The sequence below is a fragment of the Penicillium paradoxum genome (genome assembly GCF_028828445.1).
Source record: "Penicillium paradoxum strain IBT 22861 chromosome Unknown utg000003l_segment0_segment0, whole genome shotgun sequence".
NCBI classification, from domain to species: domain Eukaryota; kingdom Fungi; phylum Ascomycota; class Eurotiomycetes; order Eurotiales; family Aspergillaceae; genus Penicillium; species Penicillium paradoxum.
In genome coordinates this window covers 2,549,181-2,565,891 of record NW_026643181.1, presented here as the reverse complement: position 1 = coordinate 2,565,891, position 16,711 = coordinate 2,549,181, and the positions used below count along the sequence as shown (strand labels likewise).

General features: G+C 47.1%; 6 protein-coding genes across 6 annotated transcripts; 5 read left to right on the top strand and 1 right to left on the bottom strand.

Moving 5' to 3' along the window:
• Nucleotides 1-3,493: 3,493 nt before the first annotated feature.
• Nucleotides 3,494-4,219, top strand: N7457_002860 (GNAT family N-acetyltransferase; the record flags this gene model as incomplete). The annotated part of the gene is made up of 1 exon (XM_057173906.1): nucleotides 3,494-4,219. One exon carries the CDS (start codon nucleotides 3,494-3,496, stop codon nucleotides 4,217-4,219), a length of 726 nt encoding a protein of 241 aa, XP_057034057.1.
• Nucleotides 4,220-4,716: 497 nt separating this feature from the next.
• N7457_002859 (uncharacterized protein) lies at nucleotides 4,717-6,150 on the top strand (the record flags this gene model as incomplete). Its single annotated transcript, XM_057173905.1, has 1 exon — nucleotides 4,717-6,150. The coding sequence occupies one exon, from the start codon at nucleotides 4,717-4,719 to the stop codon at nucleotides 6,148-6,150; it is 1,434 nt and encodes a 477-aa protein (XP_057034056.1).
• Nucleotides 6,151-7,799: 1,649 nt separating this feature from the next.
• N7457_002858 (uncharacterized protein) lies at nucleotides 7,800-8,682 on the top strand (the record flags this gene model as incomplete). The annotated part of the gene is made up of 4 exons (XM_057173904.1): nucleotides 7,800-7,807; nucleotides 7,870-7,986; nucleotides 8,049-8,147; nucleotides 8,232-8,682. 4 exons carry the CDS (start codon nucleotides 7,800-7,802, stop codon nucleotides 8,680-8,682), a joined length of 675 nt encoding a protein of 224 aa, XP_057034055.1.
• Nucleotides 8,683-12,101: 3,419 nt separating this feature from the next.
• On the top strand, nucleotides 12,102-12,287 carry N7457_002857 (uncharacterized protein; the record flags this gene model as incomplete). The annotated part of the gene is made up of 1 exon (XM_057173903.1): nucleotides 12,102-12,287. The coding sequence occupies one exon, from the start codon at nucleotides 12,102-12,104 to the stop codon at nucleotides 12,285-12,287; it is 186 nt and encodes a 61-aa protein (XP_057034054.1).
• A 779-nt stretch (nucleotides 12,288-13,066) lies between these two features.
• On the top strand, nucleotides 13,067-13,737 carry N7457_002856 (uncharacterized protein; the record flags this gene model as incomplete). Its single annotated transcript, XM_057173902.1, has 3 exons — nucleotides 13,067-13,283; nucleotides 13,367-13,589; nucleotides 13,653-13,737. 3 exons carry the CDS (start codon nucleotides 13,067-13,069, stop codon nucleotides 13,735-13,737), a joined length of 525 nt encoding a protein of 174 aa, XP_057034053.1.
• An 869-nt stretch (nucleotides 13,738-14,606) lies between these two features.
• On the bottom strand, nucleotides 14,607-16,283 carry N7457_002855 (sugar porter family MFS transporter; the record flags this gene model as incomplete). Its single annotated transcript, XM_057173901.1, has 2 exons — nucleotides 14,607-16,134; nucleotides 16,189-16,283. 2 exons carry the CDS (start codon nucleotides 16,281-16,283, stop codon nucleotides 14,607-14,609), a joined length of 1,623 nt encoding a protein of 540 aa, XP_057034052.1.
• Between the last annotated feature and the right edge of the window lie 428 nt (nucleotides 16,284-16,711).

The window sequence follows — 16,711 nt, the reverse complement described above, 5'->3', positions numbered from 1 at the left end:
TACTATCTATAGCGTACTAAAAATATCCCCGGCCGAAGTATTATTAGGATTCTAACCGGAACTAAGAACGTTAGTACTAGATAGGAAGATAGAAACCTACGACGATACCGAAAACCGCGTAAAGGAAATACTAAAGATACGAGAAACACTAAGAAAGCGCCTAGAAGAGTCGAAAACTATAATAAAGCGAGCCTATAATAGGAAATATATAGAGAAGTCTTTCGTAATCGGATAATAGATTATACTAAGAAATAAGTATATTAACTTAGGACGACTATATAAAAAGCTAGATAACCGCTATATAGGACCCTTCGCGATAGTAGGTACGGTAGGATAATAAGTATACTAACTAATCCTTACGCCGAGATACTATAAGATCTACCCTATATAATATACTTTAATACTAGAGCTATACTATAGAGACCCGCTAAAAGCTTAAGAGCGGCCCGATCCTATACTAGTAGATAACTAACCTAAATAGGAGATTAAGGAGATCTTTACCGATAACCGTAGGGGCGCCGAATACCTTATTAAATAGAGAGGATATAGATACAAGGAAAATACTTAGGAGCTAAGAGAAAATATAGAAGATATACTAATATTCGAGAGCTACTATAATAAGAAGAAAGAACGGCTAGAGCGTACGATACGCTAAAGAAGATCCGTAAAGAAGAAGTTAATATAATCTAGGATCTACTACTAGATACGTTCCGGGAAGGTTAAAGGGACCGGAGTAGGCTTAAGAACGCTAAACCTAATAGCTAACTACCGAACGGACCCTTAGAAAATAACTAGCTACGCTAGTATATACTATAGATAGGTTAGGGGAGGATTTAGAATACTAGTAAAGATAAGGAGCGGACGAAAAATATCCTAAAGAGACTATAGACGTATAATAAGGATACGTAGGAGTTTATCGCTAAAAAATAGGATAAAAAGTAATATAGCTAACACTCTCTAAGAGTATAATATAATAACTACCTATACTAGACGAATAACCCTTAAGATACGCCTATATCTTTACCGCTAAATACGTAACCTAGCCTAAGAAGGCGCCTAAAGCTAACCTATAACCTAACTTATTAATAAAACCTACGTTAAAAGAGGCAGAGGAGGTAGAGAAGGTAGAGGGGGCGTAGCGCGAGGAGGACTAAAAGGTATAACTATACCTATATAGATATCTCGAGTTAAAGTATTCCGCGTACCTCGAAACCCTTATATAATCGTAAGGAACGATATATTCTACGCGGGGGTAGTATAGGGCGCTAAGATATAAGTATTAGCTTAGGCGTCGAGCCTAGAATCGACCTAAGGAACGTTAATAACCGCTAATATAAGCGGAGGTCCGTACTTACTATTATATAAAACTACCGCTTCCTTATATAATAGTTATACTAGGGAGTATTAATATTAATCCCGCTAGGCGGAGGGATATATATATACCCCGGGTTATATCTAAGACGGTCTATATAACGCCGATACTACGCACTCGTAGGGTTAGTAGGGGAGATAACGGCCGGAGGGGCGTAATTGTTAATAGAGGTGTATATCGCACTCGCGACCGGAGGAAAAGGAGCTACTATAATAAGTCGAAATAACCTATAGTAAGAAAAGCGAGACGACAAAAAGCTATAAGAAGAAAAGCGAAGCGACAAAAAGCTATAAGTAGAAAAGCGAAAGGACGAGGAAGTGTAGAAAGAAGAAAGCTATAACTTGAAGAGAGATAAGTGAAAAATGTATAAAGAACTTAGATTATACGCGACGAAGAGAGATAACGCTTAAAGCTCCGAGTCTATCTATATCTTCCACTATAAAGACAAATTACCCTCTTTTAGACAGCTAGACATATATACTATTTTCGAACCCTCCCTATCTCGACTATAAGAGACCCTCGACCCCCGACCCTTAGCTACGAGGACGTAGCTCTTTAAGGAGGGGGAAAATGTTACGACCCTCTATTAGGAGAGTGCCTTATAGGCTAGATCCCGCCTAGTCCTATAACCTAGAACCCGTGACCTAGTAGGGGTAGTATGACCCCCCGCTAGAGACCGCACTAGGGAGACTAAGTCCTATTAGGTTAGGTGACCTAGTCCCGTGACCCGCTAAAGGTTATCTATATAGAGACTACTAGGGGAACTTAGCTCTTTAGCGATTAGTTTACGAATATACTAGCACCCTGCTATTCCTTCACTCTAGTTCTATATTACCTACTAGGACCCGCTAGTACGCCGGTCCTAATAAGCTCGCTAGGGGACTAATCTTATAGACCTCGAAAAAGTAAGCCTACGTTACCCTTTCTAGCACTAAAAGTGAGTATATTATAGAAGCTCTTACGGTTTAAGAAGCAATCTAGCTATTATAGCTTTTAACGGAACTAGGTATTAAGGGTCTTATTAAAAAGCCTATTCCTATATACGTAGATAATAATAGTATAATTACACTAGCTAGTAACCCGGAATTCTATACTAATACTAAGTATATCGGGGTAAGATATTATAAGCTCCGTAAGGAAGTTAATATAGGAAGAATTAATTTTAAGAAGATTCCTATAGCAAAGATAGCTATAGATAGTATAACGAAGCCTCTTACAAAGGTCATATTTTAACGCTAGATCAGTTAGCTAGGCTTAGCTAATAGGAAAAAGCTATTTACATAAGCTGACCTAGGAGGTTCTTCATTACTACGTTTAAAAAGAAAAAGACTAGTTTTGATCCTAAGAGTTTATAGGGGGTTTCTTAGCTTATAGGGGGTTTTTTGGCTTCTTCGCATGGCTCATGGGGGGTGTTTGGAGTCAGGTGACTCCTCCTTCCTCGCCGTGCTATAAGAAGCTCCTTCTTCTAGATAGTTTCCTTCCCTTCTTCTCTTCCGCAGACGAATACAGGATTTTCAGTCTCTCTCTCTTCGTAGCGTAGAGTCTGGTCCTGTCTATCAGCTTTGTCTGATTTTCCAATTGCAGAATGTCCAGATGGTGTTACCCTTTTGTACGAAACTTCGGGATAACCAAAGTTCTATATAATCCCAAGCTGTCTCTCTTTTATACTAGTGCCCCCATCCCCAATTGCACGATATAGTCCGACATCCCTTATAATCTTTCAACTGTTTCTCAGTTTACGGTCTCAATTTACTAAACAAAGACCGCGAAACCTTACACACTTGATATAATAGCAGAAGAGTGAAGCTCCAGATACGGAATCTGGTGCAATATCAGTGTATCTAGGTCTTTGAATGCAAAGGAAAGTGCAAGCACCACCCCTCGTATCGACAAAATTGGAACTAGCACACTGGCCTTGATGTACTGCTGTAGCTGTCTTCGCCGAACAAAAACATAAAAACATGTGGAAGGAAATCATCGTGGCCAAATCAGGGTGCCCGGGCACACGTGACCTAGATGAAAAGAAGACCGATTCTTTTCTTTAGGGATTTACACAAGTCCAAACGACATAAAACTCTTTCATCCATCTTATTGAGCCCTGAAGCTCTGATTGTCAGCAGAATGGATTCAGATTTCGGGGATTCCTTTGAGCAGTTCGCTATTCTCACGCCTCGATTTATCCTGGTTCCCACCACCACAGCAGTATCTTTCAGTTCATACCGAGCACTTTATTCTGAGCTGCATGCAAGTGTGGAGTTCTGCCAAATGGGCTTCGGCCATCACTTTCCGGCCAGAAAATGGAGCGATGAGGAGACGCGCAAATGGATTGAGACGCGTGATATTGGCCGTTGTTGGCGAAAACGCGGTCTAGGTGATTTTGCTGTGGGGTTACGCGAGGCATCGACATTCGAACCTAGCAAAAACAACACGCAAAATGAGGCCGAGTGCACCGTAATCAGAGGTGATGAATATGCGCAGATCGCGGGCTGTGAAAATACCCATCTTGCGGCCTTGGAATGGGTGGGCTATGCAGGTGTCCGCGATGCTACGACGACCTCGATGCCGCCACGAGAGCCTGGAGATCCAGCGTTTCCACCATGGAACGAAATGATTGAGGTGCGCTACGGTGTCTCGCCAAAATTTTGGGGCCGAGGAATTGCCCAGGAAGCGGCCAAAGGGGTCATGCAGTGGTCTGTCGTTGAAAGGGGGGTGAAAAGATTCGTCGCCGAGACGGAGAAAGAAAATACTCGAAGTGCGAGAGTATTGCAGAAAATTGGATTTACATCCAGCGATACGAACTATTGGAAAGAACCCGGTGAGTTGGAATGGGAGTGTGTTGCGAAATAAGACACGAGATTCATCGAAGTCTTGCAACCTCGACCACAGCTTCCTCTGTGTGAAATGCAAGCCATGAAGATTTTCTTTCCCCAAGGTACCAATCCTTTCAGACTTGGGTATCCAGTTCCACAGCTTTGAATCGACGGTCATCTCAAAAGGTGCCGATTCAACCCGGACGACTGGATTGAAGATGTGATCACCCTGATCCCATATTGCGTCAATCCCAGGCTAAATAGCTCTTGCGGCATAACTCCAATGAAAATCAACCTTTCAAATGAATCAATCAATCATGACGGATAACGCCGTCAGCTGCAATTCCGACAAAATGGAGTAATTTGACATCATCGCTGACTCTTGTCAACACCACTACTTGAACGTGTTGAATAATATGATAGCAGCGCCCAACTTAAAAGCGACTCATATCCAGTTGATAGACCGTTATCGGGGAGTATTATTATTTCTCCATGCATCAATTTCTAGGGCACTCGCCAAGATCAAGTTTTGTCATGTCGGCCCGGTTTCAAAGTGTCGCTGTAATTGGTGCTGGCCCATCAGGTATTTCGGCGGTCAAGGCCTTGCAGGAGGAGAATATTTTTCAGACCATACGGCTCTTTGAACGACGTGGTGATGTTGGAGGCACCTGGCAATACGATGAAATCCCCGATCGATTTCCATCTCCCGGGACTTTCACTCAACCCAACGAAATCCCAACTCGCCTTCCCTCGCTAGCACCGCCTTCTCCTGAAGATGTAACTTCTCGTACTGCCATATATGAGGGCCTTGATAGCAATGTGGGTGCTAAAGCCATGGCCTTCTCGCACACTCCATTTCCAGACAGAAACTCGGCATCATCTAGTAGGAACTTCGGGCGTTCCAACCCCACTCGGCCATTTCGGGTTGTGAAAAAGTATTTGGAAGATGTTTTCCAAGACTATCTTCAATTCGCCTCTTTCAATACCACAGTTGAAAGGCTCGAGAAACGGGGTCAAAAATGGAACTTGACACTTCGGCAGTTCGGGCACTCGGATGGTACAGAGTCAAAAGACTATTGGTGGGAGGAACGGTACGATGCTGTGATTGTGGCATCGGGGCATTACAGTGTGCCGTTTGTGCCTCATATTCCAGGGCTAGATGCTGCCATCGCAAGTTATCCGACTGTCTTCGAGCACTCGAAGCAATTCCGTCGAGCGGACGATTATGTGAATAAGCGTGTGGTGGTGGTTGGAGGCAGTATCTCTTCCGCAGACCTTGTAGCAGATCTGCACTCGATTGTGAAAGGGCCTCTCGAACTCTCTCAGAGAGGAAAGAACGAGGCACTTCAATCCGCCTGGGACCTACCCAATGTCAATGTCAGGCCGACCATCACGGAAATCCAGGCCACGAGTGAGGGGATAAACGTCAAGTTCTCCGATAAATCCCTCCTAGAGGGGGTCGACAAGATTATCTTCGCCACTGGATACAAATTATCATATCCATTCATTGTTCCCGACCCTGTGACCCCCAACAACAGAATTGCAGGATTCTACCAGCATATCTTCAAGATCGGTGACCCATCTCTGGCTCTCGTCGGCCAGGTTCGCGCTGGGATCAGCTTCCGAGTATATGAATACCAGGCAGTGGCCGTGGCCAGATATTTTGCCGGGAGAAATGCAGTGGCCTTACCAACACCACAACAGCAGGATCTATGGGAGGTTCAAAGACTTCAATATAAAGGTCATACAGCACTTTTTCACGAGATCAAGCCTGATTTCAAGGATTACTTTGATTTCTTGACAGGTCTAGCTGGTCCCCCTGCAGCAGGAACAGACGGTTACTTACTCCCTGCTTGGGATGATACCTGGGCAGAACAGGCATTTGAGGTTCTCCAGCTCAAAGATAATTACTGGCGGTCACTCAAGAGGATCGCGAGTCAATCGGGTGCGGTGGCCGCCAAATTGTGAAGTCAATTCTGCATTCCCCATGTAAAGAGTTGAACATATGTCATGGCCTCTGGATATGAGGGTGTCACAATACTCAACCGGCATCCAGGGATAGATCTAGACACAGATCATCGAGCGTAGCAGCTTGGCGCAACTTGCGAATAGCATCTTGTTTCTTAGTTGAAGAACAACATCTGAAACCGATCATTTAAGGCACTAACACCTACCTCCTTGCTCCACGGGTTTATCGGAATCATCAATGCTTTTGCTGTGTATTTTCCCTTCAGGTCAAAACAAGAGTAAATAACGGTTGCCATGTACATTAAGAGTACACTCCGTGGATTATACGTACAATTGAGGCTACACAAAATCCCTGAATATCCGCCAAGTTTAACTAGTATTGCGTCTTTACGAAGAGGGTGAATCCCAATATATCTACGCCTAGCTTCAAAGTTCGACCCGCCGCCCATTTCCTAGTGTGAGATTTGCGACATTATCCTGTCCCAGCGACTCATGAATTGAATCTCGACCTTAATTAAAACTTGACTCTCCGTTCCAATATCAGGGATGGCTACAATGGTGTTGAGGCTGCCCAGCAGCATCGGTCAGTCTTTTGCCTACCCTTATTGGGTTGCTAAAACGGAGGCATAACGGTTCAAATGGTCTTTTCATAACAGAAAGTGCTACGACGTACGGCGCAGCACATCAAACATTCCAATCTGAACACAAGCCAGGCCAATTGCGGTACGTCTGTTAACATAGTAAGCATATGCTATACATTCAAGTTGTCTCTTCAATACTCCCTTCAATGAATCCAATCGGTTAAGCCCACATTCTAGTCCCTTACCGTGGAATCCTGTGTTGGCGGTACCCGCCAATGCCCGTCCACTGGGACTTTCTGTGACCCGTCGGGGACATGTGTATATTGCACCTTCTAACATCGATATGAGGGATCGAAGCTGATATCCGGATAGCGTCCGTCCACCTCTAAGTCCACGACCGCTGGGTCTGCAGTTGGCTATTGCTCAAATGCACGTATTTGCCCGTCACTGTTGGATCTAATGGGTGCTCCTATATGTGCAAGTCTGAGGGCCGTTGTCGCAGATTCAGTGCAAATAGCTAATCCTTGAGTGCGAACACACCTTGCCTTCTGGGGTCATGCCTTCTTTAGACAACCTATACCGTAGCACGTAGGGAGATGTGGTGTCAAGATAGTGAAAATTTCAAGCACCATAGTGACCCTTGTAATGCCACACATTATGCCAGTCTCTCTCAGATATGATCCCATTGTCGCCTGATATGTCTGAATGCGTGTCATGAAGCGGGACCAGAGTAGGACGTGTGAACATATCTACGACGCGTAGAATAATGCCATTCGTTGGTCTTTTGGAGCCTCGGAGATCGCTGACGTGGATGTGAAAATTACCCCGGGGCTATATTAGTGTGGCTGTCGCGATGAAATTAGAGCGTGCGTGACTTCCCAAACGTGCAAGTAGTCCCATATTTCTCTTGACTCTTTCTGACTTCTCGTCTCTCCTTCCTTTCTTCCTCATCTCTTCTTCCTCTCCATCTCGTCTCTCCTTCCTTTCTCCCCTGTCTTCATATCTCCCAGACCTAGGCTATCACGAATCAGACCGTGAATAGTCTGCTTCCAATACCGGACCGACGCGATGGCTGGGTAAGTCTACGCCCCGTATACCAATAATGCGAGAGAGGTAATATCTGACTGAGCCAACCCAGCTCTAATCCCAGCGAGTCCAGTTCCGATCTGGCAGTTCCTGCCACTGGAGATAATCAGTCTCCTACCACAGTGACTGAGCCTGGAATCACGACTACTGTGCCCATTATCAGCCAGACGTGAGAAAGCCATTACCGAAGTCACAATTTCTCACAAACTAATATCGGTCTTTCCGTTTTAGTGATGCTCAAGATCGTATTGAGCTTCCCGTTCCTACCCCTGATATTCCTACAAATACCGACATCATCCCTCCTCCCTCCTCTCCCGGAGTATGGACCCAGTACGTGAAGACCAAGTGACGAGCGATAATCCAAAGCCGACACACCAACCCCACATTGTCACCCCAGCTAACCAATATTCCTAGTCGTCCCGACCTAACTCCCACCGAGAACATCTCTAACGCATGGAGATCGGTAATGTCATGGGAGAATGACGAGCTTCCAATCTCCGGCGTACGAGACATGCGGCTCGCGACCGCTGGGCAGTTTGCCCAGTGCCAGGCGATCATCCAACAACTGTCAGACTGGCAGGTGCGCCTACGTGAACTTCGCACCGTCTTCGATGAAAGGCTGCAACAGGCCGAGCGAGAACTGGCCGAAGCACAGCAGATCTTCCAGGATTTTATTTATCCTCCTGGGTCGATGACCGAAGACAGCATGACTCAAAGTGACGAGTTCATGCAGGTTGTGATATGCCACACGGCACATGATAATGCCCGGGACGACAGGAGGGCAGTCGATGACTTCGAAAACGTAATCGCGGAGCATCTAGCTGACTTTACGGCTCTGAGCGCGGACTATCTTGCTCGCCACTGAATGCGGTTCTTTGTGACGTGACGACCTCCGGCTAGCGCAGGTGTCCTTAGGGCCTCGACGCAGAGTGGGGTGCATGTTATTCTGGCGACCAGTTGTCGGCTATCTTCTTTGTTCTCTGCTTGCGGCTTCCTCCTGGATTTTTGTTTGCTCGTTTCTTTGCTTGAATTAATACCACTAAGCCTAGTTGGGATGTGCAAGTCTGATTGGATTGCAGATAGGGCAGGGTATAAACCCTTCCCTCATCTAGCTTCCTCTCTTTCTCCTTTCCCCATCTTTGCTTTTCTTGTTTTGCGCTATGGTTCCCCTATAGATTGAACTGGCCCTTGAAAGTCCCTTTTATTTGTAGAGTAGAGCAGACTAGTGCAGGGATTTCTTCGGCGGAAAAGAGGTATGGGGCTTGCGTGGCTTGCATGGTTTGCAGACCTACCCCACAAAAGGGCTTATCTGTAGGTCCTCTTTTTCTCCTTTCTTCTATTCCCGATACTTAGAATCCTCGCTGGATACACTCTTTATTTCAATCATGATTGGCCGTTAACATACATAGCATACTACAAATCCTAACCAGCGGCTGAGCTTCTCTGGATGGATGGCTGGCTCATGCTACGGCTTTGTGAGGGGCCAGTTCGAATCTACAAGAGAAAGAGTGCAAAAGGGGGAAAAGGAAATATTGGGGAAGAAAAGAGAGAAGGACGCAACTGGGAGATCCGGAGGATATCCATGGCACGCTACCCTATAAGCGAACCTATCAACATCCACGTCCCAACTAGACCCAGTAGTAGGGGAAATAGCGAAATATCAAACTGGCAGGGGGCCAAGCAATTTATTCTGTAGAAGGAGACAAACAACACAAAGCAGAAAGCTGATAGCTGATCGTCGCAAGGTTAATTCCCCCGCGAATATCGAGGTCTACCACTGATTGAGAGCGAATGAGATGAAACCCGGAGTCCAAGAAGAATTTTCCACTAGCCAGCTTGCATTCAAGGAGCGTTGAGTTGTTTCAAACGGGTACAGCTAGTGGCGATCGAGCTTTTTTTCCGACCCGCTCATCCTTTATACTCTCGAAATAGCGCCTCCGTAGCTAGTGCAGGCTAGTAGTGTGTAAACGCTGAGCTGTGAGCATACTACTCAAAGACGGCGATCAAAATCGATATCAGCCCTGTCGCATAACGGGCTGAGCATCAGCTAGAATGAAGACACGGCGTAATAGACGCAACACAATAGACAGTCTCGTTGTTTGGATGGTCAGATGACCATCCTCTGGTTGTCTCCCTGATCTCCTCCTAGTCTTCCCCCTTCTTCCATAGCATCCTCCAGAGACTGTGTTTTCCAAGATCTGCCTTCCTTCTTTGATCTAGAAAAACGCCATCATTGAGCTTGACATCCTTGTCACAGACCACCTGGCTGCCTTTGTCGACATCAGTGCTGAGTATCTCGCCAACCATCAGATGTTGCCTGGAATATCTCCCTGAATTGCCAGTGGTCGTGAGCATCTACAGGCCCATTTTTACCTTGTTTGCATGATCTCCATGATCAGCATTGTTTGTGCTGTCTGCATCTTTCCCCAGTTTGCCAGTTTGCCAGTGTTTATTCTTTAGTTTTGTACCTACTACGCCTAGGTTAGTTGATTGGCCAGGTAGTTTGCACAATGGGATAGCCTGCGCTACGTTTCACACCTAGGATTTATAATTTTCTTTCTCTTCCTTTCCTCGCCTTGACTTTTCTGGTCATGAAGTCTGCTTTTTTATCACTGGATCTTGGTAGATCTGACTTGTCACAATAGGAACGATTGACGAGGGATGTGTTCACGATGTCCTGTCAAGGTTTATTGACTATGTCAATGATGATTTCTATCTGTCAAGAAGAGTTCCAGGCATGTCTTATGATATCCCGCGAGCCTTATGCCCACCGGGTGGGGCGAAAGTGAACAGTTCCAAGAGAGGCAATTGACAGCCTACCAAAGCAGAATGGAAAATGCATATATAATCCGACGTGGTACACTCCAGTGCATGTGAACAGAACAAAGCAGAAAAAAGAAAAAGAAACCTGTCCGGTAGGATGGTGAGAGTGAAGACTTTATGCTTATGCTGGCCCTGGGCTTTGCAGTATTCAATGTGTTGCCTGTTGCAGTTGAAGTTGATCCATCGGATTATCACACTGTGCATCAATCGAAAGCCGTTGGCATATCTGGAGGGGATTTAGAAAAGGCACTCGCCCTGTGGAAAGAACATTGCCGGTTGCTAAGAGGACATAAAATAAGAGGTCCTTCGTTTCTGGTCAATAACGGCGACACTGGTCCATTCTGAATAGCGAAGGTGCCAGATCGCCAGCCCCAAGGCTTTATCAAGCTTCGTTACCGATTCCCCGCCCATTTCTAACTATCAAAATAGCACCAGTGGAGCTGTTCGAGGGCATGGGAGTGTGAAACCTGAGCTATCACAGTCTTAATTCAAGGTGGAGATCAAGATTTCAGGAGATCAATCCTGTCACCTAACCGGGCTGTACCTCGGCCAGAATCCAGGACACAATAGACATCATCTTCCCTGCATTGGGTTTGCCACGAGCACCCAAACCCTCTGATGTGAAAAAGGCAATCCTATTCTCCTCTCTCCGTCATTCCTTCTTCCTTATCTCTTCTTCCCTTCCTCCTTCGCGTTACATCTTTCAGCTTCAGGTGACCACCGTGCCGAGAATAGCTAGCTACATATAATTACACCGACGTAATGGCCAGGTAAGTCCACGCCCTATATATCAATAGTGCAAGGGATCTAACTTCTGAGATGAATTCACCTAGCTCCGATACGGACCAGCTCCCTTCAATCTGGCAACTCCTGCCATTAGGGACTCTTGGTCTCCTGTAGCAAATGAACCGGGGACTACTCCCGCCAGCCCCATGGTCAACTAGACGTGAGAAACTCCTGACGGAAGTCACAATTTTGACTATCAAGGGCTGATAACAGGGGTTATATTTTTAGTAATTCTCAAGAGCGCATTAAGCTTCCCGATACTCTGTGCTGCGGATAGTATTCCGATGAATACCGATATCCCACCACTATCGGAGTCTGGATCCAGCATGCGAAGACCAAGTAATGAGCGATGATCAAAAGCCGATATATCTATTACGCAAATCAACTAATATCTCTAGCCAGGCAGACCTGAGTCCGATGGTCAATAAATATAACGCGTGGAGATCCGTTATGTCCTGGGATCACCACGATGTTCCCATCTCCGATATAAGCGAGATGCGGCTCATGACAGCTGGGCAGCTTGCCCAGTGTCAGGCCGCAATCCGATAACTCTCGGGATGGAGGGGCTGCTTCAACGAAATCCGCACGATCTGCGGTCAATAGCTAAGAGACGCCGAGTGGGAATTCACGGAGGCTTAAGAGAACTTCGATTCTCTCATATATCCTCCTAGATCTATGACCGAGGATACCATGACTCAGAGTCACGAGTTCCAGGAGCTCTTTCTCTGCCACAACGTGCTGAAAATTGTGCAGAACCACATACTGGCTCTTGACAAGTTCGAAAACCTCATCGCAGAGCATATGGCCGCTGCTGCAGACATAAGGATCGATATCTTGCGAGCTTGTGTGTACTACCATTGAATATCTCCGCGAGCAGCCAGAGGGAACGATCGATTAGGAACACGTCGATGGATATCGAGCAGGAGGAATTTTGATCGCCCCTTATGATGCCCCTTGTTCGGATGGAGCTGTTTGAATGGAGCTGAGGGAACAGTTCCTAGAGAGACAGTTGACAGCCCGACAAAACAGAATGAAAAAGATATATATTATCCAAAAATGACATACCTTAGCCCATTCGAAAAGCGGAAAACATAAACAAAACGGAAACCCTTCGGGTGGAATGATGAGGATGAAGACTTTATGATGAAGCTTGCCCAGGCGTTGCAGTATCCAGTCCGTTGTCGATTTTCATTTGAAGTTGATCCACCGGATTATCACCCTGTATATCGACCTAAACCATCTTGTGCATGAGTTAGGCTGAGGCACCACCCATCTCAGCAGCTCCATCGAAAGGGCCCTACTCGGCCATGGCCCATGGCCTAGACTTCCACATCAGGTAAAAGGTATTATTAGCTGCAAAAGCACCATTCTGCAGCATCGTCTCGATATTCATTGATTCCCTCCCATTTACCCCATAGGGCTTAGGGCGGGCGACTCGCCACCGAATCACATTACCAGGCGGGACCATGGCCTGCCGATCGCGTCGATGTTTGGCTTCGGGGTTTCAGTCCCCAGGACCCCGATGTCTACCCAGCCCACCGTCTGTCCAGATATAAATTTCTCTTCGCATCGAGAAGTCTCAGTGAATAGAACAGAAATCGTCCATCTTGACTATTTTCATCTTGCAATAGACTGACGTCATGCGTGGGTTTTCGCTGTACGGTATCCTAGCCGTTGTTGGTCTCTCAATGGCGGCATCCCCGACTGTCTACCTGATTCGCCATGGAGAGAAACCCGATGATGGCGGGACGGGGCTGAATACACAAGGGCTTGCGCGGGCGCAGTGTCTTCGGTCCGTGTTCGGCAAGGGGTCTGAGTATAACATCGGACATGTCATGGCGCAAACGCCGAAGAGCAGTATGACTATACCCCGTTGCCCTTGACATGTTTTTACTTGTGAATATCACCGGATAAGTGGAATGCTAATCCAGATGGTACAGATGGGAAACGAGCTCGTCCCCGCGATACCGTTCAGCCCCTGGCGACAGACCTCGGTCTCAGTGTTGATATTTCGTGCGATCGGGATGATCCGGATTGTGTCAAGGAGGCGGTTCAGGGATACGACGGTGAAGGGAATATACTCATCTGCTGGCAACACGGTGCACTCACAGATATTGTGGAGACACTGGGTGATGAGGATGCGCCTTCGTACCCGGATGATGAGTGAGTCTTGCCCCTTGTTAAAACCCAAGATTGACTTCCAGCGCTAACTATGATATACTTAAGCTACGATATTATCTGGACCTTGCCCTCACCGTACTCTAATATCACCGCACAGACGAGCGAGAATTGTCCCGGCTTGGATATTTAAAGGGCAAGATATGCATGGGAAGGGTATGACGTTATTCGTGACTCGGGCGGAGTCAGACAGATAGTTTAATCCTGTGTTAGAGCGGGTTGAATGGTAGATTCAACTGGCGGGGATGTATTGGATGGGAACTATGGAATGATAGTAAGGTCATGTATAACCTCGAAGGGGTAATTCATTCTTTTCCCCTCGACCTATGTTGCAGCGCCAGAACAGTGGGGATTGATCATGAATAAGCTATTATAGAAGACAAAACCAGGTGACAGACGCCCAGACGTCAAAATTCATCTTGATAGGCTTGGCTGTGTGCTCGGTCGCGTTCTGGCGTGCGCCACGTTACTTTCTCAGCGCCCCGTGGGGGCGACGCTCGGGTTGGGATGCTGAGAATGAGCTATTACAGTGCGGGGAAAGACCAGAAAAAACCAAGTTACAAGACGTTTGCTCGTGTCAAGAACTTGTTGGCTATATAAGATTACGTTTTATAAACCCTCCCCCATGCATGGACTGGTCCCTTCCAAGGCTTGATACATATATGGCTGTTAGCCACGTACGCCTGAGCATCTAAAAATGTAACCTAGATATGTCTAGTCGATATTTACGCGAGAAAGAAATACTTGATCATGCACAGAGATGAAAGAGGGTTAAAATCCCATTGGCATTTCAAGGTTGTATGAAAAGCCACAATTATGAAGCTCTGCGGGTAATAGCCCAACGGCTTGGGGTAAAACACATAGCCAACTGATCATACCGGTAAAGCCGGGATCAAGGTAGATATGAAAGATTGCTTGTAAACTACAGGATATCAGGATATCAGCTTCATTTCCGGAACCATAGACTCGTGAAGGGTGCATCGGTTTCTGAACGCCTGGTGCCTATTCAACCTGAGAAGTGTTTGTCTCCTTATCTCTAGACTTCGGAACAACCTCTCCCTCCTCGGCACGAACATCCGCCAGTTTCTCAGACTGGAGAGCTCCCCGCTCCATCCTGCGAACATGTTGATATTGTACTGTTGTCTTCCAGGGTACGAGACCAGGGGTCGTGAACATGGTCTCCACCTCTTCCAGGGTCTTGCCGGCGGTTTCGGGGAAGGCGAAGAAGACATGGACGGTCATTGCGAAGCAGAATACTCCAAAGACCAAGTACACCTTCCATTTGATGTTCTCAAACGCGGGTGGGACGAAGTACGACAGGGCGAAGTTGAAGATCCAGTTGGATGAGGTCGATAGGGCGACAGCCTTACCACGAAGGCGCAGTGGGTAGAGCTCAGGCGGATAGATCCAGCTAACAGGACCCCATGTGGGTGCGTAACTGGCGACGAAGAGATAGGTGCAAGCGATGACTCCCTTAGCAGCTGCAGGAGCGTCGGAGAGATCCCATGACTGTTCGGCGACTCCATCAAGGCCGCCCTCTGGAGCTGGCCTGCCATAGGATGCCATGATTCCAGCGTTGGCGAACATGAAGGTCATCATGAGAGTGGAACCGACCAAGAGGGGAGTGCGACGACCCCAACGATCAATGAAGAGCAAGGCAAGAATGGTCATAACCACGTTGATGACGTATTGAATCGAGGATGCGACGAGATTGGAGTTTCCACTGAGGCCAGCCATACCGAAGACATAGGTGATGTACAACATCATAACGTTCATTCCGGTAAGTTGAGACCAAACTTGGGTGAACATACCGAGGTGGGTCCGGTAGATCATGTTGCCCTTGAAGAGATCGAGATAGGATGCATCCTTATTGTCACGCTCAAACTCAACCATCTCGCGGATTTCTTGCAACTCAGTTTGGACGAAGGGAGCATTGCGATCGCCTTTGGCATGGACCGAAGCCAAAACTTCATGAGCCTCCTCCCAGCGATCCTTCTTGGCCAACCAACGTGGACTCTCTGGAAGCAAGAAGACCAAACCGAAAAGCAGGCCGGCAGGAACCATCTGCAAGCCCCATGGGGTACGCCATGCGGCGTTGCCCGAGACGAAGCTACAGCCATATGAGACGTAAAACATGATCAGGATACCCCATGTGATGGCCCACTGCTGTGCTCCAACGACTTGGCCACGCTTGCTGGGCTGGGCTAACTCGGCGACGTAGACAGGGACCTGGGCGCTGAGGATTCCGACGGAGAGTCCGTTGATGAAACGGCCCACAACGAGTTGGGCAATTGAGAAGGATGAACACACAATAGCACTACCAATGCACCAAATGACTGAGCCAGACTGAATGGCACCACGACGTCCCAAGTAGTCAGTCACGAAACCGGAAACCAGGGCGCCGACCCAAGAGCCACCAGGCATGGCAGCTGAGATACCACCTTGGTTGGCAGAGGTAGGGCCACCACACTTGCCATCTGCGTTAACACCGGTTTGGTTGTAGAAGCATTTGTATTGTTGGGTGCCAAGACTGTGAGACAAAGTCAGTGATCATCCTTCCCCGCGGGGATCTTACTTGACTTACATGGCGGACATGGAAGCGATATCGAAACCGAATAGTGCACCGCCAATGACGGCCACCGCGGTGATGACATAGATATTAGTGATCTTGTAAGCCATGGTGAAGTCTCCAAGGCAGATCAGGGATGAGAGGAAGAGGAAAAAGAAAAGAGGAAAAGAGGAAAAGAGCAAGGGGGTGAGGTTTTAAAGGATACGAAGTTGAAAGGAAACGACAATCCATAAATCCAGTGAAATTCCCAAACGGGAAAACGAAAAGCAAACGCCAAAAAAAAAGAAAAACGCCGAGACGACAAATGCGGGGAGCAAAAGAGCATTGGTTCCCCAGGATTACCACAGTAGCTACGTTTGGACGACACCAGACGGAGGGCGCCGTACGGAGTACAAGTGTAGTACTCCGCAAGACTATTCGACGCTGATCCCTCGACTACAGCACCCCAGTCAACCCAGTTTTCCCAGTTCAATCTACCGGATCTTGTCAAGTTCACCACCCTCACCAATCAGCAGCTGGAACCCCAATTAGTCCGTGG